The sequence below is a fragment of the Typopeltis vanoorti genome, chromosome 14 (assembly GCF_054136105.1).
Source record: "Typopeltis vanoorti isolate ZY-2024b chromosome 14, IOZ_Tvanoo_1.0, whole genome shotgun sequence".
Taxonomy (NCBI): Eukaryota; Metazoa; Arthropoda; class Arachnida; order Uropygi; family Thelyphonidae; genus Typopeltis; species Typopeltis vanoorti.
In genome coordinates this window covers 62,904,991-62,929,557 of record NC_143562.1, presented here as the reverse complement: position 1 = coordinate 62,929,557, position 24,567 = coordinate 62,904,991, and the positions used below count along the sequence as shown (strand labels likewise).

Below are 24,567 nucleotides of genomic sequence, written 5' to 3'. Positions count from 1 at the left end.
TGGGATATTGTATGGAGGACAACATGGTTTTGTGAAGGGTAGATCATGCCTCAGTAACTTGCTTACGTTTTATAACACAGTGACGGCTGAACTGGATAGGGGTAATGGGTTTACAGTGATACTACTGGACCTTGCCAAGGCCTTTGATAGGATACCACATGGAACCCTAATCAGTAAACTGGAGCAGATGGGTATAGATATAGGGTTGGTGAGATGGATAGGAGGGTGGTTGAAGGAGAGATATCAAAGAGTGGTTTATTCAGGAGTGGAGTCTAAAAGACGTCTTGTGACTAGTGGAGTGCCACAGGGCTCTGTTCTTGGACCACTGCTTTTCAATTTGTTCATCAATGATATTGGAAAGGATCTGAGAGGAAGTGTTCACTTGTTTGCTGATGATGCAAAGTTGGGTAGAGCAATTGTTGAGTGCACATGATGTCAAAATTTTACAGGATGATTTGGATAGTTTGGAGGACTGGGCTAGGAAAAATGGATGTCAATTTAATGTGGCAAAGTGTAAGGTTATGCACTTTGGGGTGAAAAGAATAGCAGCAGTATATCGCATTGGTGGAACCATACTCCAGGAGATTGATGAGGCCAGGGATTTGGGAGTGTTGGTGGATAGGGAGTTGAAGTTTAGGGGGCACATTGCAAAAGTAACTAAAACAGCTCACCAAATCACTTGGCTTCTGAAAAATACTTTAACATGCAGAGACGAACAAGTTGTTGTTCCTCTGTATCGAGCCTTGATAAGACTCCATCTGGACTTCTGTGCCCAGTTATGGGCACCAGGGTTTCTTCGTGATGGGGAAGAAGTGGAGAGGGTCCAGAGACGAGTGACCAAGATGATAGCAGGTTGAAGATTTGTGGGTTGCAGAAATTGGACGATAGGCGAAGGAGGGGTGATATGATTGAGACATTCAAATTACTGAAGGGTTTTTATAAGATTGATCCAGAAGATATTTTTGAAAATATGACTGGTGGTGGGAGGAATAGGGGCCATGCATGGAAGCTGGGCAAGAGCGTGGTTGACAAGGGTGTTAGAGCTAGGTTCTTTACTTGGAGAGTGGTAAATGAGTGGAATAAGCTTCCAGAGTCTGTTGTGGGTGCTACGACCGTGAATGAGTTCAAGGCAAGGTATGATAGATACTGTGTGAATGTTGAATAGTTGTTCTTGACATGATGTTAGGGCCTCCCTCGATGAGTCTGTCGACTCCTTGGAGTTTCCCGGAACAATAATAATAATAATAATAATTCAAAAAACAGTAGTCCACATGCTTAAATTAGAATCCCTTTATGTATGCAGTCGCATGTTCATGAATTAAAAACTAATGGACTGAAATTATAATTACTTAAATTAAAATGTAGCAGATAAATTATTGAATACAACTGAGGATAACAATTTCCCACACTTTTGGAATGGTGAGACAGTCATTTCAATTAAGATTAGGTCTATCATGTTCAGAGATGCATTATTTATAGATCTTAATTGAAATAACTCTCACTATTCCAAAAGTGTGGGAAATTGTTATCCTCAATTTTTCAGGTCATTACATCCATAATATATCAGCTCATATCCATCTCAAAAATGTGGCATAATAAAATGTTTAGTATCCAGAGCGCACAAATCTTTTGTGCTCTGGATACTAAACATTTTATTATGCCACATTTTTGAGATGGATGTGAGCTGATATATTATGAATGTAACTACCTGAAAAAGTTGGTTTCAGAAGACAGAAGTAGAAATAGATCCATCTTGTTTGTGTACATCAGTAAAGGAAATACCTGTTAACGTTTCCTTTTCTAGCATGAACTTGATATGAGGATGTAGGATGTTGATTTTTTGTAAAAATGAGTAGAGTTCAGGTTACATGTGATCTGACTCCAAATTGCACAGATGTCATCTACATAGCTTAACGGCATTGTTGTTTTTGGATCAAGAGTGAAAATTCTATCTTCTAGGTGTCCAAGAAAAAAGTTGGGTGATAAGGGTTAGCCCATTGCTGTTCTTTCCTGTTGTTTATATATATTTTATCTTTCCATGTGAAGTAACTGATGTGATTGCGAACTTGAATAATTCTGCTATGTCAGCTGGAAATTTTTGAGTTAACAATTCCATTGTTTCTTTATGAAGTATATTAGTGAAGAGAGAAATAATGTCAAAGCTTATTAACATGTCTGTATCTACCAGTTTAATGTCTTTTATCCTTATATGGAATTTTTTATCAAAGAGGTTGAGTGGCCAGTGAGGGGAAGGAGAAGATTAGACAGGAATCTCGATATTTTACTTGTGGGACTACCTATAGAATCCATGATAGGTCTGACAGTTACTTTTATGTAATTTTGGTGAACCATATATTCTGGGAGGTCTTTCATGGTATGTTTTGAGCCTTTTGATGGTTTCTTCATCTATGGAAGTTGTTTCATCTAGTAACTTGTTTAGATGACTTTTGGTAGGATCATTATAAAGTATTGAAAAAGTTGGTTGGAGATCAAGGACAGAATTCAGGAATGATGGAATAAGAATATGATACTCTTATTCCACCATTTTCCATTCAATGACAGGCGGCCGAAGCTCAAAGAAATCTCGGAAGGTTGGGGCTTTCTATAACAACTGTCTTTCACATCATTCACAAGAAGCTTCACATGACAAAGGTCAGTGCAAGGTGAATGCTCAGACTTCTCTCTTCAATTCAGAAGGAGCATCATGTGATCTGTTCTCACAAGTTTTTAGAGCTTTGCCAAGGGAATCAGAAGTTCTGGAATCCATTATCACCAGGAATGAAACCATGTTGTGATCCTCTTTCCAAAAGGAAATTCACGGAGTGGTGCCAACCAGGCGAAGCATGCCTTTTCTCAGCATGCTTCGCCTAGAATTCTCTTGATTGACTTCAAGGAAAAGAATATCACTGTGGATTCAGGATAGTATGCTTCACTCCTGCACAAACTTCATGATGCCATAAAGGAGGGAGGGGGGGCAAGGAATGAACACCCACCCGACAACCCAGATCTATCACCCAGTGACTATTACCCCTTCTCAAAAGTGAAGAAAGACCTTCGAGGAAGCAGATTTGTAGACGACAACAAGGTGAAAGATGCTGTTTTAGGCCATTTTACAGAAAAGTACAGATTATTTTTTCAAGGGCATAGAAATATTCAAAGATGTGAAAAGTGTGTTGAAGTAAAGGAAGATTATGTTGAAAAGTGACAGTTTTCTTTCTGTCACCTCTAAAAGTTAGACTGGTAACTTATGGAAGCACCCTCTTACACGATGATGCTTCTGGATTTTTGGCTAAGGCATTTGATTGGATGCTATGTGGAACTCTGTTTCACAAATTGGAACAATTAAGGTTGGGAGGTATGGAAGAGCAGAATCCTCTTGAATAGTTAAGGTAATGCAGAGAACTTGCTGGATTATTTAAATAGGCTGATAGTATGGACAAAAGATAATGGATGCCAGATTAATGTGGAAAAGTGTCAAGTTATGCATTTTGGAATAAAAATATTACGAGCTGTGTACCACATTGATGGACCAGTAATATACCCTCTGAAGTTGAGAGGGTATATTACTAATGTACCCGAAGTATGAAGACCACACTAACAAGCAGAAATAAAGATATTATCGTTTCTTTTTATAAGGCTTTGATAATCTGGATTATTGTGCTGAAATCTGGTCACCCAGGTTTCTTGAGGATGAGAAAGTGATGCAGAAGATCCAGAGGCAGGTAATCAAGATGGTGAATGGTCTGTGGAATATTTCCTATGACAATGGATTGAGGCATTGTGGGTTGCAAAAGCTAGTTGATAGGCAGAAAAGAGATGTGATAAAAACATTTAAGTTACTAAAAGTGTTTAATATGATTGATGCAGAGGATATATTTCAGTACTTTGGCAAGGGGGGGGGGGATGCACATCAAGAGTCGTCCCTAGATATTGAGTAATAGCAAGGTGTGAAGAAGACGATGTTTTGAAGAGTGGTGAATGAGTCAAAATGAGTTACCAGAGTCAATTGTGAGTGCTTTGTTTGTCATTCAGTTCAGGTAGGGTAGAATAGATGTTGGGTGTATAGTTTCAGTCTCTTATGATGAGTCTTCAGACTCCATGGAGGTGTCTGTGTCATAATAGTAATTACAGGGGCCCATCTGAATATGCTGAAGTGATTGTGGTTTACAGCTGCTACAAGATATCCTGCAGTCATTAAGATTTGAACAGGATGAAATCCCTTTCTTACCACAACTAGGAAGCAATGCTTCCTCATTGAGCATCTATCCAGAATGCTGGATTACAAGAATGGGACAAACTCTTTGACCATACTATACCTCTTTGTGTTGCAGAATGTTAAGAAATGTTTATGCTATCAAGAACATTGCATCAGTGAATGTGGATATAGTGTAGGATTTTGCAGAGCTGATACACAAGCTGGATATATTTGCCTTGGTGCTAGAGGTACGGACATATGGAATCTTCGTAACTTGCAATGCTTATACATTTAAAAACTGATACTTGTCATTGCTAAGCAGTGTTTTTCTACTATCTCTAAAGTGGCTTTAAAAGATAATTTGAACTCATTTAACCCTATATAAAACAATATATATTTTTTTGTATTATGTAGTTTTAAATATCTGTGAATGGCATTTCTGAATATCCAGTGATATTTTGATCCAATGAGTTTGTTTAATACTTGCATCAAAATTATTACCATTTCAGAATGGCACAAGATAACAAATTTTGGCCTCTACTGTTTCACACAGAGTTAGTAAGAGAAGGAAAAAAGACTGGTACCAAGGTTAAATAAGTGCCTCTTTATTATTCTGTTATTGGTTGGAACCTTCCACAATGGATAAACAGTCTCCTCTTTTCATCTCAAAGGTTTTTGCTAGGATCTTTGTGAGTTTTCTTTCATAATTTGATTTTATGTTGAAAGGGGGGGAGGACTACAAGAACAATCAATCCTACATTATCTGTAACTCCCCCCCCCCAAATGTCTGGTCTAGCTTAGAATGGAGTGAACACTGATCACACAATCTTCTGTTGAAACCTATCTTTTACACAGGGCTACTTATAGCCCTAAATTGAATCAGAATGAAAAGTTTCCAAAAATTTGGGAAAGCTTGATTCTTATTAATTATAAATGGTAAAATTTTTTAATTGTATATTTTTATCAGCCTTATTGTTTATTACATATGGTTCATATTTATTTTAAAATTCATTGTTGTTATTCTACTTTTTTTGAAATGGCACTGAAGATTATCTGTAAGATTCAGATAAAAGTATTTCTTTATATGCTTTATTAATAAACTTTATTGTGCATATATATTGTTCATATATATTTATCAATAACTTGTTTGCAACTGTTATTGCATATTTAAAGATCCCATCCTTCAGATATGCATTGCTAGACATAGTATAATATTTAAGTAATGGTTTCACACGTGTAAGAGAAAACTAAACATAATTCATTATCCCTATGTATTTCACTCAGTATATCATGAGCTTTATTCAGGGAGAAGGCCAAAGAATTGGATACAACATTTAAATTATGAACACAAGAATGAGTCATACAACGTACATATAATTCCACATGTCTGTTGCAGCTGTACACATAGGAGCAAACATTATTAGTTTTAGAGATGTCAGTGTAGTTGTATTAAAAAAAAATACAAACAATAGCAATCACTTTCCAAAATTTAGAGATAGACGTACAATCTGTTCGATTAATGTTAGAACAGTTGCATAGGGCTTCACACAATTCAAGAAATAACATGCTCCATTATGTTATTGCTAGTTCTGTTTCAGAGTGAGACCAGATTGCAAAGATTTCATCTGCAAAATGTAACCAAATATGAGGTCAAGAAATAGTGTTAGAAATCTGATTCTTTAAATGCCCCACAAAGTAATCAGCTAAAGCAGGTGATATAGGATTGCTCATCACACTACCCTCGATTTGTTGAAACAATTTATTGCACCAAGTAAAATAACCAGCATTTGTGACAAATTAAATATCCTGACAGTGTCATCAGGGAAATCTTCTTGTAACAGCTGTAGAGTTTCTTGAAAACAGAGAAACTACATCAAAAGAAATTATCACTTCACACTTGAAGATGATCTTTAACCACCTTACCGGCCATTATGGATCAAATATGCATCCTCATATGCTTTGTATCCATCATATATTTCAGTGTAATATCAATGGTATTACAATTTTAATATACACTTCACATCCGTGATAACCTTGACGTCTATAGATGTCTTGGCCGGTAGCGTGGTTAATTTTTTTCTTTGAAATCAAACTATTTTTGACTTTTAAACTTTTTAAGTTTACTATCAATGCTGGTTATTTTACTTGGCATAATAAATTGTTTCAACAAATCAAGAATACTGTGATGGACAGTCCTATATCACCTACTTTAGCTGATTACTTGTATTGAGCATTTAGACGATAGGATTTCTAACACCATTTCTTCTCAACTTCCCACCTGGCTACATTTTATGGATGATATCTTTGCAATCTGAAACAGAACTGCTTCAATTTATGGACAAAATGAACTCCTTATATGCTTGCATTAAGTTCAGTATTGAATGTGAATCTAACAACGGTCTTTCCTTTCTGGATACTCTAATGCATCATAACTCTGCTGGTAATATTGAATTTTCAGTTTACAGGAAGCCATCCTTTACTGGCAAATATATCCATGCATCTTAACATCATCCTTCATAAAAAATGGTTATTATCAAAAGCCTTTGATAATACCTATTATCAAGTACTGAGTATGATTAGTACTGAGCATGCACAATTTGTTCTTCTGAGTCTCTTCTATTAGAAGAAGTAAATAAAATAAAATTTACTCTATTACTTAATGGATACAGCAAAACTTCGATACAGCAAATAATTGATAATTATCATCCTTCTCTCAGATTGCAATCTGCTGTTAAAAGGATCTACATTCCCTACTTTAAGGGAATTTCTGAACAAATAGCAAGGACTTTTCTCAAATATAATCTATTTCAATATATATACCACCTTCAACCCAGCCTGGAAGCTGTCTTCTTTCTTACCACTTATTTGATAGGTGGTAAGATAAGAAATTATTTTCGCCTGTATCCTTTCAAAATACCTTTTGTCAAATATCCTGTTTTTGTCATCTTTGCCACTTTGGGCAGACTGGCCTGCTATGATTAGAATCCAAGAATATCAAGATTATATAAGATTTCTGGAATCAGAAGGTCTTGCTTCTCATACCATCAACATTAGATGCAGAGTTCACTGGAACTGAATCAAGATGCTCCGCTGCAGCAGGTTCAAATTTCGTTGTCTATTTGTGGATCATATGACACCCTATGCCACCATCCTAACCTTAAAAAACAGAGCGTAGTCTATTTCTAAGTTTTGGGAAGTGATTGCTATTAATTGTTTGTAAAAAAATTATTTATATTTTTTTTATACAACTATACTTCTCTTGAACTCTAATAATGTTTGTTCCTACTTATACAGCTGCAACTGAGACACATGGAAGTGTATACATGTTGCCTGATGCATTCATAATTTAAATGTTGAAGCCAATTCTTCTGCCTTCTTTCTGAATGGAGCTCATGATATATTGAGCAAAATATATAAAAGTAATAAATTCTATTTAGTCTTCTATTATATATCTGTGAAGCCATTATTTATACTCTGATCTGCATTATTATCAGCTAAGGTATTGTCATATGCTATGAGACATAAGATAGTATATAGGGTGATATGTTATGTAACATGGCTTTTGATCCTTTGGAATAATCAGATGTTGGGATGTGTTTGCTGTTCAGATAATTGGTAAAACTGCAAATATCTGACATTGCAGAAATAGATTTTCTTGTGGGGTGATTCAATGTTGAAATAAAGAAATATCAATTTTTAAACCTTTCTGATGTTAGATGGAGGTTTAATGTTGAAATAACCAGTAAAGCACAAATCACGGGCATAGAAAGAATAGTCAATTTTTGGACTTTCATATAACACTATGTACTTAGGCACACAAATTTTTTTTATTTTTTATGTTGATTTTGAACTTACATGAATAGGCTAAATGAATTATTAATGTTATGTTATTTTATTTTAAGGCTACAATAGGTAATCTACCATTTCAAGATATCTGCTATGCCTCGAGAAAGCTACTGATACGACTTCAGGATTCATGCACTAGGTAAGAATAATGTTTGTCTTTATTATTATTATTTTTTTATCCCTCCATTATGTTATCTTCCTGCACTGTTTGCCTTTAAATTAATATATGTATATAAAATAAATGTAATGACCAAGTTGCCAGTCTTATGGTTTTGAATGGATAGCATTGTTTGGACTACTGTGACATGGATGTTTGTGGATGTCTTTAGGGATAGATGAATTTCATCACCTTGCTTAGTGAAGGTCTTAAGTGGTTTAGAAAAGCCCTTTGTTTGGTTTTTTCTAACACTTTGCACATCATACTATTAAACTCATTCACTAACATTCACAATCATCTCTTGCCTTGTTTCACTGTCTTGATAACCACAGTTACTCAGAGAAGAAATTTTTTACTAGATAAAACTGCCTGAGCAACTTAAATTTCTATCTTACCTCCTCTTTTCTGCCTACCAAAAAAATTTTGTAAATTTACAAACCTTTGATCTGTCTATTTACTAAAAATGTATAATTTTTCTTTTTAAAAATTCTGAATTTATTATTTTCATTTCGACTACATGTATAAAAACACAAATCATTATTAATCTTTTTTTTTTTTTCATTCCATGCCATGATCTTCATAAAAATAGCATGATTGCCTTGAATGCTAGGTGTTCATTGTGCAGAAGTAATGAGAGAAAAAGACACATTAGAGCAATTACTTTACTTAAAATAAGTCCCTTGATGTTTTGACCTCTACGCTTCAAGGCCATCAGGAATACGTGTATTTGTCATATTGTACCATCATTTTTTATTTTGGTGTAACCAATAAGAATACAATTTGGTCGGCTAAATCCCAAATTGCCAGCCCATCCTCGTTCGTTCAGTATCAAATTAGATACCCAACAGGGTGCACCACGAGAAGGTGAGGATTGGACATTAGGTCAGAAGCCCTGGTCGGTTCTCCGCATTCCTTTAAAGGCTATGTGGAGGTCTCCTCTCAGTTATACAGCTTTGCCCCTTAAGCACCCCCCGTGTATATGAACTAAAATACAAGCTATATCACATTCACTGCTGTTGCTTACGTCACTAAGCTACAACATAATTGCTTGGTTAACCAGTTACATTAGATTGACCCCGGTTGAGGGAAAGAAAGAATAATATTTAAATTTAAAAGTTATATAAAAATTACAATTTTTAAAATAAAGATAAAAAAAAATAAAGATAAAAAAAGGGGTGCTTAAGGGTCAAAGCTGTATAACTGAGAGGAGACCTCCACATAGCCTTTAAAGGAATGCGGAGAACCGACCAGGGTTTCTGATCTCATGTCCAATCCTCACCTTCTCGTGGTGCACCCAACAAGATACCCAACAGGGTATCCAAGTAGATACCCTGTTGGGTATCTACTTGGATACTGAACGGATGAGGATGGGCTGGCAATTTGGGATTTAGCCGACCAAATTGTATTCTTATTGGTTAAACCAAAATAAAAAATGATGGTACAACATGACAAAATTAAATGCCGGCTGGGGCGTCGCCCAGTTAAACAAGGCCCCCGTTGTTTTCGTCAGGGAACCAGGGCGAACAGCGAAAAGTCAGCTACTGGAACAAATCTGAAAATAAACCCCAACTCAACATCACCAGAGTTAAAGATCAGTACTATCAACGTAAGAAGCCTGAATGGCAAAGAAATGGAGCTAGCTGAGAAATTAGATAAGTACCAGATCGACATAATAGCGGTGACTGAAACAAAAAAGACCAAAACTGGTGAGATCTTTCTGAGCAGTAAATACAAAATGTTATATTCAGGCAATGACAATCAAGGAAAAGAAGGAGTAGCCATAGTATTCAACACAAAATACGAGGCTAATCTTCTTGAATGGCAGGCAGTCTCAAGTAGAGTAATGTGGGCAAATATGAGAATGGGGAACTGGACAATGAGACTTATTTGTGCCTATGGTCCCACAGAAGGTTCTACTAAGGTAGAAATGGAGGAATTTTTTGAGGCTTTAGAAAAAGCAACTGACACAATGAAAAATGAAAAGTTGGTCCTTGTTGGGGATCTAAATAGCAGAGTAGGAAATGATTGTGAGACATACAAAAATATTTTGGGAAAGTTTGGAGAAAAGAGCAAAGATAATAATAATGGCAAATATCTGTTGGATTTCTGCTCAGGACATGGACTGGTTATTACTAACACCATGTTCCAACATAAAAATGTGCACAAATTCACATGGAGAGAAGAGGGAAGGAATAAGAAAAGTCTCATTGACTATGTTATTGTTGATAGTGATGTTTTCTCCCTGGTGCAGGACACCAGAGAGTACAGAGGATTTGAAATTGGAAGTGATCACTATCTAGTCTTGAGCAGGATAAAATTGAATTTCATATTGAAAAGAATAACATGTAAGCAAGTTTTACAGCGAATAAAAGTTGAGCAGCTCTAAGATGTGAACCGTAGACTAAAATACACAAAGATTACTGAAGAAAAAATGAAAGAGTTTGAGAACAGGAATCAAACCTTGGAGATTTAGTGGCAAACTCTGAAGAAAACATTGATTGATTCTGCCAGAGAGGCATGTGGTGAGGTTGTCTGTAAAGATAAAAAAATCAGAACTCCCTGGTGGACACAGGAAGTTAAAGAGGCAGTGAAGGAAAAGAAGAAAGCATACCAAAAGTTCCTGTCAAATAAGTCTGCTTGTGCTCTTAGAGAATAGAGAGACAAATGCAAGAATGCTAAACACTGTGTAAAACTAGCTAAACAAAAGTCATGGGAGGACTTTGGCAAAAATATAGAAAATAAATATCAAGAAGGTGGCAAAATATTCTGGAGGTTGTTGAAGAAGCTTAGAATGGAGGAAAGAGTGCTGTAAAAGGAATTAGAGATGATAAAGGTGACATGAAAACGGGAGAAAAAGATATCCTCGAAGTATGGAGTAATTACTTTGAAAAACTGCTAAATGAAACAAGTAGTGATGACAGCACAGTGGTAAAAAACACTGACCACACATGCAGTCAGGAATAAATATCCATACTTGAAGTAGACAAAGCCATCAAAGGCTTGAAATGTGGAAAGGTAGCAGGAGTAGATGATATTCGACCAGAAATGCTGAAGTATGGTGGTATAAGAGTCTTATAGTGGCTGCACTGCATAGTTCAGAAAGCCTGGACAGAGGGACGAATTCCCAATGATTGGAGTACAGCTCTCATAGTATCCATATATAAAAAGGGAAATAAAACTGCATGTGAGAATTACAGAGGTATTTCCCTACTGAGTGTTCCTGGCAAGATCTATGCAAGTGTACTTCAGAAACGGTTGAGAAGAATTGTGGAAGAAAAGCTTGGTGAAGAACAAGCTGGATTCAGGCCAAATAGAGGCTGTCAGGATCAGATCTTCACTTTACGACAAATAGTCGAGAAAGCATGGGAATATAACAAAGATCTGTATTTAAGTTTTGTTGATCTGGAAAAGGCATATGACAAGGTGCCAAGAGAGAAGCTATTCAATACACTGCAGTGTACAGAACCTAAAGATAACAGGAATGTAAAGAAGTTAAAAAATAGCAATTCATGTATTTCCACTTTTAATTTATAATTTTTTTTATCTCATCATCATCATCAAATTCCTGCCATGTACAGGATATGATAGTACTACATGAAAAAAATTATATCATTATTAATTTCCTATCTACAATTTTCCTCCAAATCAGTCTGCTACTTGTCAAGACTCCAACATTATCAGATGTTATATTTCTATCGTCTAAGGCACTTTGTACTGAATCAATCCACTTATATCTTGGTCTTCCTCTGCATCGTTTTCCTGCCAACCTGGCGGAGAACACTTGTTTTTCTAATATTTCATCGCCCATTCTGTTCAAGCGAACATACCACCTGAGATTAGCATTGCTAACGCATTCCTGGATGCTGACAATGTCAAGTTCTTTCCTAATATCCTCGTTTTTAATATGATACCGCCATTGATGCCATCTGTTCATGACTATAATCTTTCTCAGGACTCTCATATTTGTGGTGTCTAGTCTTTGGTCAAGTGTTTTACTTCTGACCCAGCTCTCAGATCCATAAGTTAAACCTGGTTTGAACACTGTCTTGTATACAGCTAATTTAGTGTTCCGACTAATTTCTCTCTTATTCCATATGAATTTATTCAATTGACTTCCCACCATACCAGCTTTGCTGATTCTGTTGTCTATTTCTATATTTAATTTACCATCTTCACTAAAAATCGTGCCTAAGTAGCTGAAATGTTTTACTTGTTCCACAGGTGCTCCATTCACAATACAGTTGACATTTTCAATGATTCTGCCTATTTTCATTGTCTTTGTCTTTTTATTGCTGACCTTCATACCATATCTATTACAACAGCTATTCAATTTAGTCAGAGAATCTTGCAGACTTGTAGCGGATTTATTTAGAAGTATAACATCATCCACATAAAGCAAAGAGCTGACATTAACATCTCTAATTTTGATATGTTTAATACCACTTTCTTTCATAATGTGATTCATATAGATAATGAATAACAGAGGGGATAATGTACATCCCTGTCTCGCACCAGATTTAACATTAAATCATCTTCCTGTACTTCCTTCAATTCTAACTGCTGACTTACAACTCAAATAAAGACTAAGTATTGCTTGATATAATGCCCCATTGTTACCATATAACTGCAGCATATTGAATAGCTTCTCTCTTGGCACCTTGTCATATGCGTTTTCCAAATCGACAAAACTTAAATACAGATCTTTGTTATATTCCCATGCTTTCTCGACTATTTGTCGTAAAGTGAAGATCTGATCCTGACAGCCTCTATTTGGCCTGAATCCAACTTGTTCTTCACCAAGCTTTTCTTCCACAATTCTTTTCAACCGTTTCTCAAGTATACTTGCATAGATCTTGCCAGGAACACTCAGTAGGGAAATACTTCTGTAATTCTCGCATTCAGTTTTATTTCACTTTTTATATATTGGTATATTATGAGAGCTCTACTCCAATCATCGGGAATTCGTCCCTTTGTCCAGGCTTTCTGAACTATGCAGTGCAGCCACTGTAAGACTCTTATACCAACCTACTTCAGCATTTCTGGTTGAATATCATCTACTCCTGCTGCCTTTCGACATTTCAAGCCTTTGATGGAATACATATCCATACTTGAAGTAGAAATATGTATTCCTGACTGCATGCCTGGTCAGTGTTCTTTTTTCACCATGCTGTCATCACTGCTTGTTTCATTTAGCAGTTTTTCAAAGTAATTACTCCATACTTCAAGGATATCTTTTTCTCCCATTTTCATTTCACCTTTATCATCTCTAACTCCTTTTACAGCACTCTTTCCTCCATTCCTAAGCTTCTTCAACAACCTCCAGAATATTTTACCACCTTCCTGATATTTATTTTCTATATTCTTGCCAAAGTCCTCCCATGACTTTTGTTTAGCTAGTTTTACACAGTGCTTAGCATTCTTGCATTTGACTGTATATTCTCTAAGAGCACAAGCTGACTTATTTGACAGAAACTTTTGATATGCTTTCTTCTTTTCCTTCACTGCCTCTTTAACTTCCTGTGTCTACCAGGGAGTTCTGATTTTTTTATCCTTGCAGACAACCTCACCACATGCCTCTCTGGCAGAATCAATCAGAGTTTGCCACTGAATCTCCAAGGTTTGATTCCTGTTCTCAAACTCTTTAATTTTTTCTTCAATAATCTTTGTGTATTTTAGTCTACGGTTCACATCTGAGAGCTGCTCAACTTTTATTCACTTTAAAACTTTCTTACATGTTATTCTTTTCAATATGAAATTCAATTTTATCCTGCTCAAGACTAATTAGTGATCACTTCCAATTTCAAATCCTCTGTACACTCTGGTGTCCTGCACCAGGGAGAAAACATCACTATCAACAATAACATAGTCAATGAGACTTTTCTTATTCCTAGCCTCTTCTCTCCATGTGAATTTGTGCACATTTTTATGTCGGAACATGGTGTTAGTAATAACCAGTCCATGTCCTGAGCAGAAATCCAACAGATATTTGCCATTATTATTATCTTTGCTCTTTTCTCCAAACTTTCCCAAAATATTTTTGTATGTCTCACAATCATTTCCTACTCTGCTATTTAGATCCTCAACAAGGTCCAACTTTTCCTTTTTCATTGTGTCAGTTGCTTTTTCTAAAGCCTCGAAAAATTCCTCCACTTCTACCTTAGTAGAACCTTCTGTGGGACTATAGGCATAAATAAGTCTCATTGTCCAGTTCCCCATTCTCATATTTGCCCACATTACTCTACTTGAGACTGACTGCCATTGAAGAAGATTAGCCTCGTATTTTGTGTTGAATACTATGGCTACTCCTTCTTTTCCTTGATTCATTGCCTGAATATAACATTTTGTATTTATTGCTCAGAAAGATCTCACCAGTTTTGGTCTTTTTTGTTTCAGTCACCCCTATTATGTCGATCTGGTTCTTATCTAATTCCTCAGCTAACTCCATTTCTTTGCCATTCAGACTTCTTACGTTGATAGTACCGATCTTTAACTCTGGTGATGTTGAGTTGGGGATTTGTTTTCAGATTTGTTCCAGTAACTGACTTTTTGCTGTTCGCCCTGGTTCCCTGGCGAAAACAACAGGGGCCTTGTTTAACCGGGTGACACCCCAGCCGGCATGCAATTTTGTCATGTTGTACCATCATTTTTTATTTTGGTTTAACCAATAAGAATACAATTTGGTCAGCTAAATCCCAAATTGCCAGCCCATCCTCATTCGTTTAGTATCCAAGTAAATACCCAACAGGGTGCACCACGAGAAGGTGAGGATTGGACATTGGGTCAGAAGCCCTGGTCGGTTCTGCACATTCCTTTAAAGGCTATGTGGAGGTCTCCTCTCAGTTATACAGCTTTGACCCTTAAGCACCCCATAAATAAATTTACATATTAAAAATATTTCATCCTCACCACAAACAAACACCAGTAAAAAAAGTTTTGTATCAATAGCAATGACAAACAGAAACGAATATCGGCGTTTGATTGCAGTGCATTTGTTTCGTGTAATGATAATTGAAAAAATGCAATTCTTTTCATATTTTCAACAGTCACACTCGTCATAATTTAGCCTTGTATCTATAATAAATAAATAATTATATTATTTTAACAAAATAAAATAAGATTTACAAAAAGTAGTTCACCACAAACACGCACCAATAATAAACGTTTCATATCTCACAGAAATAACGCACGCAAGCATATGATACACTGCCCAAACCGGAATCACTTGTAACGTGCAATGACAAGCACAAACAAATATCGGCATTAGATCACAGTGCATTTGTTTCATAATCTAAAGCGTTAATTGAATAATTCCAATTATTAACTATTCAATCAATGTCAAAACATAAGCTGTAACCTTTTAACATGTTGTATTGCATTTATATGATGTTGTAAGCATTGTTATTATTTATAAACACAGAGAATTTAATTTTTCCATTTTTTCTTTGGGGATGCTGCAGTGTCGTTGTGCTTATGTATGAGCCACCACTGGTTAGTAACTTCCTATCGGAAATTTTCCTCTAAATTAATCTCTTATTTGTCAAGACTCCAATATTATCAGATCATATATTTTTGTCTTATAACGCACTCATTATTGTATTGATCCACCCAGACCTTTTTCTTCCTCCGGTTTCTTGCCATTCTAGCTATAACAAAAACATGTTTTGCTAACCTTTCTTCATCTTCCATTCTGTTAAGTGGCCATACTACCTGAAATTAGTTTGGGTAACACATTTCTGAATACTAACAATTTTAAGTTTCTTCCTAATATATTCATTTTTAATATGATACTGCCATTAATTCCATTTGTTGAGTTTCCTAATCTTTCTCAGGGCTCATGTAAAATTTATATATCTTTATGATATATAACGAGTATATATTTATTTTTTTGATTATGTTTACTCCTCTATGATCTTATATCCTTTCCTTAAATCTTGGCTTATGCTTTATTACCCACGTGTGCAAAACTCTATAGACAAAGGAAATGCCTCTGACTAGAGCCACTTCCTTTGTTAGAATACCAGTGTTATCCCTGTTTCAAATTTCAGAAAATTTATTTGTTTAAGCTGCGTCACCAAACTATAGATAAGAGAAATTTCTTTATCTAAGAGCAAACACCTGGTATGGCACACGATCCTGTATCCTTGACTTCTCTTTTTCTAACCACAATAATCTAATATATTCTTATCTCGCATTGCAGTTGTGACTATCCCCAATATATTTATTCATAGGTTCTCTTTATGAGTGATGCATTGAGATTAGTGATCAGGCAAGTTATTTGGTTGACAAGAAAAAAATTTATTCATTACTAATAAAGCAAGTTACAATTATTTGTATAGACAACACTAACTTAACTAATGTTGGTATGAAAGGTAAATAAGATAACCCGACGTAACATGGACATTTTAGTTCCCTTACAACATGAAATATTATCAAATACTATTAAAATGGGATGTCCTAATTATTTAACACTCCTAGATTATTTTCACACAATTATTTGTTCAAGAACTACCAGCAATAACAAACTAAAATATTTTCACACTGCACTTTTCCAAGTTTTCTGACTCAGATCAATCATTCCCTATTCATGATTCAACTCCTGAAGTCCTACAACACTTCATAAATCGCAATTCTAATTAGTTCCTTTTTCTGTCACAATCTAACTTTCCTTGTATACAAAAATTGAAAAGTTCTTACTTTACCGAGGTGTCGGGCTCTCCCTGGCTTATACTCACGATCATCAATTGGAATTATATGGCTCGCATTTTTTTCATTTGGTCCCTTTTTCGACGAGGTTACCTGGCTAATACGTTCCTTAAGTTCTTGCTTCTGGAAGGTAGATATGCAAATACGATCATGATTCGTTGCCTATTGATACGATGTTCATGAAGCACTGCTGCCGATGTTGGTCCACAAGGTTCTGCATTTCCTTCTCAGCCTACACTGACCTTCTGCTATGCTGAGACCTATACGTATTGTTATATTTCCTTCTCTTTCTCTCTTTTATTATTTATTCTTATTTTATTTTAGGTTTATTTCATTTACTTTCTTTCCTTATATGCTCTGTATGCCGTTTATTCTCTACTAAATTATTTTCCCCTTATTAATAAGCAGTCCTGTTGGCCTCCCTATAGTTTAATCACACAACATTTTGATAGAGTTCACCCGATAAGCATTAACAAAATTTATATTATAACTGCGCCAGCTTATACCTAGTATAGATGGGACTCTTACCCGGGATGGCTCTCTCAGAATGATAAATGATGATTAGACTAAATTAAACTTTATACCTCTGTTCACTAATCTCTTTCATACATTCGTGGCTCGCTTTATTCATGCATACACGTGGGTTCATCCCGCTAAGTTTGTCAATGTTTTATGAGCGGTTGTTTGAATTCATAAGATAAAAAACAGGTCAGGCAGGTACTTAAAAGAAACATTTTAATATTGAAAGTTTATTTTCCACTTGGTTAGAGTATAATAAATTTAGTTTAATCCTTTATCCAAGTGTGAGCAAACAAAGTTTGCGCCTGAAAGTATCTTCAGGACTGGGTTAAGGTGGTACACACCAGGGAGATACTAGGATAGGAGTGTTGGTAGCTTGCTCCACCTTTGCAACGAGTTGCCCTGGTGTGTACCACCTTAACCCAGTCCTGAAGATACTTTCAGGTGCAAACTTTGTTTGCTCACACTTGGATAAAGGATTAAACTAAATTTATTATACTCTAACCAAGTGGAAAATAAACTTTCAACATCTTTCTCTAAATCCAGAGTAACTTATTAAAAAAGGGTGGCACACCAATTGGCAATTCCTATAGGTGGAGATGACCTGCTAATGCTTCTGCCTGATATCTCGACTTGGGCCTGGCTCCCACTGAAGAGACCTCAATAAAGGTCGAAACCGGTCTGGGTAGTGGCCCTTCCCTTAATGCATAACAATAGACATATCCGCAAGGAGATGTGTTTTGCATTATAGGAGATACTAGGATAGGAGTGTTGGTAGCTTGCTCCACCTTTGCAACGAGTTGCCCTGGTGTGTACCACCTTAACCCAGTCCTGAAGATACTTTCAGGCGCAAACTTTGTTTGCTCACACTTGGATAAAGGATTAAACTAAATTTATTAAACATTTTAATAAACTTGAGAAATTATACAAGTAAGCATTACTAACATAATATCTGAAATATTCTCAACTAAAGTCATAGGTTCAGTACTAATTCTACTAAACACACAAATTAACTTGCTTAGACCACTACTATGAGCAATTTAACATTATTTCTTATGCAACTGCTACTCCTTCTACACACACGTGGTCATTAGTTATATTACTTTACACATTACTATTAGCTCATACAGAGATAAACCTGGCCTTGTTGGGCAGACAATTCTTAATTAAATGGGCCTGAGCCAAATCTTAGATAATTCTTAAAGTTCCATAATTTTAGTCCATTTTACAAGTTCTCTTAGGGGATCACATTCTTTTATGACTGGAATTCATAAAAACAAAAGTCTACTTTACTGTCCCTGATTGAATGCGATGTCTTCCTTCTTGCCTTGTCTGGTCATCAAGGCCTCCTCGCTCTGCTTACTATTTGATTACCTTTGATCAGCCATACAAATGGAATCTCAATGGGAAAGAAAGGATATGGCACGGGAACATTGCCTGAAACGGACGGCATCTGCTTGGGTCCTCTGTCGCACGACAATGCACAGCTATCCTGGTCCAAGGAAATAGCTTGGCCCATTCCAAACACTGCGACAGATGAACCAATGCCTTCCATGGCCAGCCAGGAACTTCTCCGACGGAATGGACTGGACCCATATCCGAGAGAGGTCAGGAACCAGGAACCCAAAAAATGCCTTGAATGGGATTTGCATGGCCTTTTTGTTTTCTCTCTCTTCTCGGTATTTCTCGTCCATCACGATGCCCGCTAACGCGGTCACGTGGATTTCGTCATTCGATTCAGCTCCCTCTATTTCATTGCATGTGCACTTGTTTTGCTCTTCTTGGAAAGCGCTTTAGTTTCTCTTTCCAGTAACTTTCTTCTCCCCTTTTTGTATGCATAGCACAGGACGGTTAACAGTGACCCTTGAACTCTGGCTCACTAGCTTTGCTACTTTAGTACATGAAATGGGGCTCTTAAGTAGATTTAACAGCTAGTGTCTTTGATGTCCATATCTTGCCCACACGCGTTACAGATTATATCTTACAAACATTTTATACAATTTTATACAATTCCTTGTTCTTAAATTGATTTGTATTCATAATATTATCTTTTTATTCTATTGCCAACATTCCACATTCTCTGCCTAAGTTAAATTAAAGTTGTGTCCTGAATAATACGTGTTAAAGCATTTCTTAGTTTATTCAAGACACAACAGTATGTTGGCATTCTACTTGGCTGCATAGCCGCTTCCATTCATCTCACCCCGACCTCACTGGAACTTCTTTTCTCCAGGAACGACTGGAACAGATAAAGGGCAAAAAGCAAAAGCCTCGTTTTCGTGTCACAAAAAACTATATACCCCTCGATGACCTTCACACGACACCTCGATTCCTCTGCACTCTGTTCCGACCCTTCTTGCTCTCGTCCACGGGAGTGCCCCCCTCACAACGTAGACCTTTGCGTCCGTGATGGCCTCAGGTCATGATTTAATCTTCTTATCTTGTCTGGGATTTTAGCCTAATATTCGCATACTAATACATACTTCACCCATTCCTAAATTGCTTTCCCCCTCTTTTTTTTTTTTTTTTTTTTTTCACATAAGACATTTGACAATATAATATTCAGCAAATTTCAAATCAATGATGTTATTATCATTTCATTTACATCCAATTTCTTTTTATTAATATACAAGTATTACATTGAGAATTTAGATACTTGTTTAATCTGAATGAAAGGTAATATCATTATAAATTCTCTTTCATTGAAGATTTAACAAAGGTTTCCCGTTTCAAAAAAAAAAAAAATTTTTTTATAACAAAAGATTTTTTTATCTTTTTATCATTCCTGCATACCTTTTGAAGGGGACTTGACCAATCTTTGTCAGGGCCTCAAATTGTATCTAGTTTGAATGAAGCTTCTTGTTCCATCACTAGTCTCGCAACCTTCCCCTTTTTCACCTTCCAAGGGTCACTTATCACTATGATCTGGGTCAGCATGAATTTTATATCTGTTGTAACTTGTAATCTGTTCATCCAGGTCCAGATGGCCTTCCTTTTCTTGATTGCTACATTTCTTCCGCTTGTGGGCATACTTCACCCCGTCAGTTTTCTGCCTTAAATTCTTCCTATGATTGTTTGTTCTGTGTGAATTCTCCCATCCCTTTTTTCTTACTTATCACAAATTTTACATCACTTTGTATGTCTATCCGACCACACTTGAATTTACTGCTGTCGAGGCAGTGTTGTACTTCATATTTTCTGTGGCTATTCCACCTTGGTTGGCTATAGAATTTTCTAGGCACTTCAGTGATTTTAAACCAACTGCTCAGTGAAATTAACCCAATTGCTCTCGGACGATTCTCCTCTAGGCTCCCTTCTATATCATTTTGTTCATTTGATAATCTGATGTTAGATATGTGATGAATTTCAGAGTAATTGTTCATTTTGGGGGAGGAGGCCTTCTCTGAACTAATTTGATTGCTCATTGAACCTTCACTAACTCCATCAATCTGCACGACATCATCTCCACACTGCTTTCCTTCATCGTGAGAGTTCTCATCTCTGTCATTACACTGTAATTCTTGATTCCTTCTTGTTACTCTTTTTCTTCCCAAGAGGACTATTTCATTTCGCAAGTAGTCACATGAAAACTTGTGCTTCACTAGAAAATCGTTTCCAAAGATTATTTGAACGTGTGGAAGAGAAATCTTGGGTAGGACCAACAACTCATGCCAAACACATGTTAAATTCAGGTAAGTATATTTTTAAACGAACTGACTTGTTCGCATAAACCATGGATGTTGATATCCCAGATAATCTAATGTCTCCTAAAATACAAAATTCCTCTCCATACATGGGATTCTATCCTTCGAAAGTAATCTCCCGATATGACAGAGGTCTGGGAATCTGTGTCTAGCAACGGGTCACAATGCGTTCCACGTATCTGACCCTTAACTATCATTATTGAGTGTTGCTCATGCTTTCGTTGTCCTTTCCTCCATGCTTTGTTAGCATACATATGAGAAGGCTGATTGAACCCTGAATCCTTACTATTCCCTCTGTTGGGACGTCTCTTACTGCTAAAGCAATTGCAGGCAAAATGCCCAATCTTGTTGCAATTGAAACACCAAGGTGGTTCCCTACTTTCCTCTCATTCACTGACTTTTTGATTGCAGTAGAGACACTTCGGGATTTTGTGCTGTTACTGCTGCCAGTTTCTGCATCACAGCATCTAAATGGTCTAACATCGGTTGTAGTCTTTCAACTTCTAGACATATCATTTCAACAGTCCTCTCAGTCTGAGGGAATGATAATTCCAAAGTTCTCATGGATACTGCTGCCAGTTGCCTCAGAACAGCATCAAGGCATTCCGTGAAGGGCTACTGCAGACACTCTACTTCTTGCTTGACCATTGTTCAAATCTCATTCATGTCAGCTTTGCTTTCAGTCAACCAATTGATGCTGACTGATCCTATTCTATCCCCCTCACTATTCCCTTGATCCTTAGTTTTTCCCTTACAAGTGTTAGGCTCCTTTTCTGTCTTAGTATCACTAACGGAATTATTTGCCTCCTTAATCATGTTGATATAGCTGGCCGCAGATGTGGGACGAATCTCCGAGCATCTGTTCTTTCTCTCTCACAGCGATGTAACATTCCTTGATGTTAGATATCCTTTTCTTGAAAATGGTCTCCTTTAATTCTTGCTTTACTCCTAGTCTGAACTGATGGAATACTGCCCAGTCGAGGTGAGGTTTGTCCTCGTTCGAGACACTCAGACTGTTAGCAGTGGTTAGTAATCAATCATAAAATTCCATTAACGCTTTCTTTATCTTTCCGAGTGCTTCTCTGTAGTTTCCATAAGTTGGGCCCTAAATTTCTTAATCTAGAAAACTGGGAGATTAGCACTTCCTTAAATTTTGAATACTTCAAAGTTTCCTTCAAAATAGGAGAGGAATATAGGAAGTTTTTTGCCTTTCCTATAAGCTTGCTTTGCAGCAAGATGAGGAGTGGGAAATCAGTCCACCTGTCCTTAACCCTTTGACGTAGCCAAAGAAAGCCAAAACATCATCTGTCTCCTCTCCAGAAAATTGAGGGAAAACTTGCTGTGGATTAATAGTCCGGAAGAATTCACTATCATCTATTCCAGTGCTTCCCAAACTTCTGAATGTCAGGGCCCCCTTTGCAGAAATTAAAATATTTCACGGCTCCCCCCTCGAAAAAAAATTGTAATAGAGAGATATATTATAATAATATTTATTGTATTTATATTCAATAGAAAACATACACAGCGAATATTGCAAAAATCAAATGCATGTATTACATTTTTTGCCTCTTACCGTTTGGTTCTGAAGACGATGCGGGCTGTTCTGGTAAAATATGAAATATTGTCCTTTTTTTTTTTTCAGTGCTTCTTCTGATTGTTCGCGGGATTTTTTTTTTATTTTTTATCAGCCACTTATCCATCTCAGGATTAATTTTTTTAACGTAGAATAGATCAAATAATATCACCACTTACCGATACTGGCACACCACAGACTGATAACATGAAATTAGTGAATATTACCTGAATAAGGGATCCCCGGACCAGGAACATTTTTCTCTTTTGTGACTTTTCTCCCTTTACGGTAATTAAGCGTAATGCAAAACAGACAACAAAGGCAGGTTATTAAAACGTGCATATGATTGGTGCGGTATTAACAAAAGATCGTGCAACCGAAAGATAAAAGCATAGCTGACAATTGAGTTGAAATGCTAACTCTCTTCAACCAAATTCCATATGTGAAACTGCCATAACATTCATTATATATATATATATATTACTTAGTTTTAACACTTTTACGAATTTTAACACGTTCGGTTGAATTTTATTGCTGCCTTGGGAAATCGAACTCGCACACATCTAATTAATAACAATAGTTTTTAGTTAGATACTGTGTTTGCCCATGCAACATATGGTTTTGTTTCAGTCTATACAGCATAGTTTCTGTATGAGGGGATATGTGATTCATTAATTAGTGTGTTTTTATCCCAGTTGTCTCTAATTGCACTATTTGTTGAGAAATATATTACACAGACTCCTCATACCTTATTCACTGGCATAATAAAATTACTTGTTTTTATTGCCTCTGCATTATAGTGGCTGTTAGGGAGGGTGTTGTTTACCGCTGCAAGCAAGTTACTATCTCCCCACATGAACTTGTTTAAGCTTTTTTTCATGTGTGAAGTATATGCGAAACTTTTATTGGTAACAGAAAACTAGCTCGGATGACAGTGATAATATAAAACGAGTTTTGATATGTATATAAAGTCAATATCAACAGTCCCTGATTACGAACGCGTGATGAAAGGGACAGGAAGATTTGGAGCTTCCCTAGAGAGCATTTGAAGTAAATACAATTAACCACTGCTTTGAAATGAAACATATGAATAAGCAATATTTACTAATATTCATTAAGCGCCGAAATACGCAGGAAGCAAGGTTTGTGAACCAACACCAATGTGTGAATTTTTCCATTAAAATATAAAAAATAACAAAAAAGAAATAATAAATAATAAAAGTTAAATACGTTTCTTTTAAAATAAAAAAAATCTACTTGGTCTTAAAACATTTTAAATTTGTTTTCATTATTTCACGCCCCCCCCTCAACAAAACCTACAGCCCCCAAGGGGGCAGCGGCCCACAGCTTGGGAAGAGCTGATCTATTCCATAACTAGATGGTTGAGTCATACTTGTATATTAGCTTACACTACAAAATTCCCTTCCAAGATTTTACAAAATTATACTTTAACTGCCTGATCCCAATTTCAAAACCTACTCACTTTAATTCACCTCACTGATTGATTTAACGAGTGAATCAAATCCTATCGGCTGCCCCATTATAAAATTTACATATCTTTATGATATATAACGAGTATATATTTATTTTTTTGATTGTGTTTACCCCTCTATGATCTTATATCCTTTCCTTAAATCTTGGCTTATGCTTTATTACCCACGTGTGCAAAACTCTATAGACAACGGAAATGCCTCTGGCCAGAGCCAATTCCTTTGTTAGAATACCAGTGTTAACCCTGTTTCATATTTCAGAAAATTTATTTGTTTAAGCTGCACCACCAAAATTCTATAGATAAGAGAAATTTCTTTATCTAAGAGCAAACACCTGGTATGGCACACGATCCTGTATCCTTGACTTCTCTTTTTCTAAC

The 24,567-nt window shown here is 36.3% G+C and overlaps 1 protein-coding gene across 2 annotated transcripts in view; it reads left to right on the top strand.

The window, feature by feature from the left end:
* The window catches only part of LOC150099541 (phenazine biosynthesis-like domain-containing protein 1), a 179,394-nt gene that overhangs the window by 115,592 nt on the left and 39,235 nt on the right, over positions 1–24,567 (top strand). For both annotated transcript variants that reach the window (XM_090404060.1, XM_090404061.1), the window contains exon 6: positions 8,098–8,180. In XM_090404060.1, the coding sequence (XP_090260186.1) occupies positions 8,098–8,180 (83 nt within the window). The remainder of the gene's footprint in view (positions 1–8,097; positions 8,181–24,567) is intronic.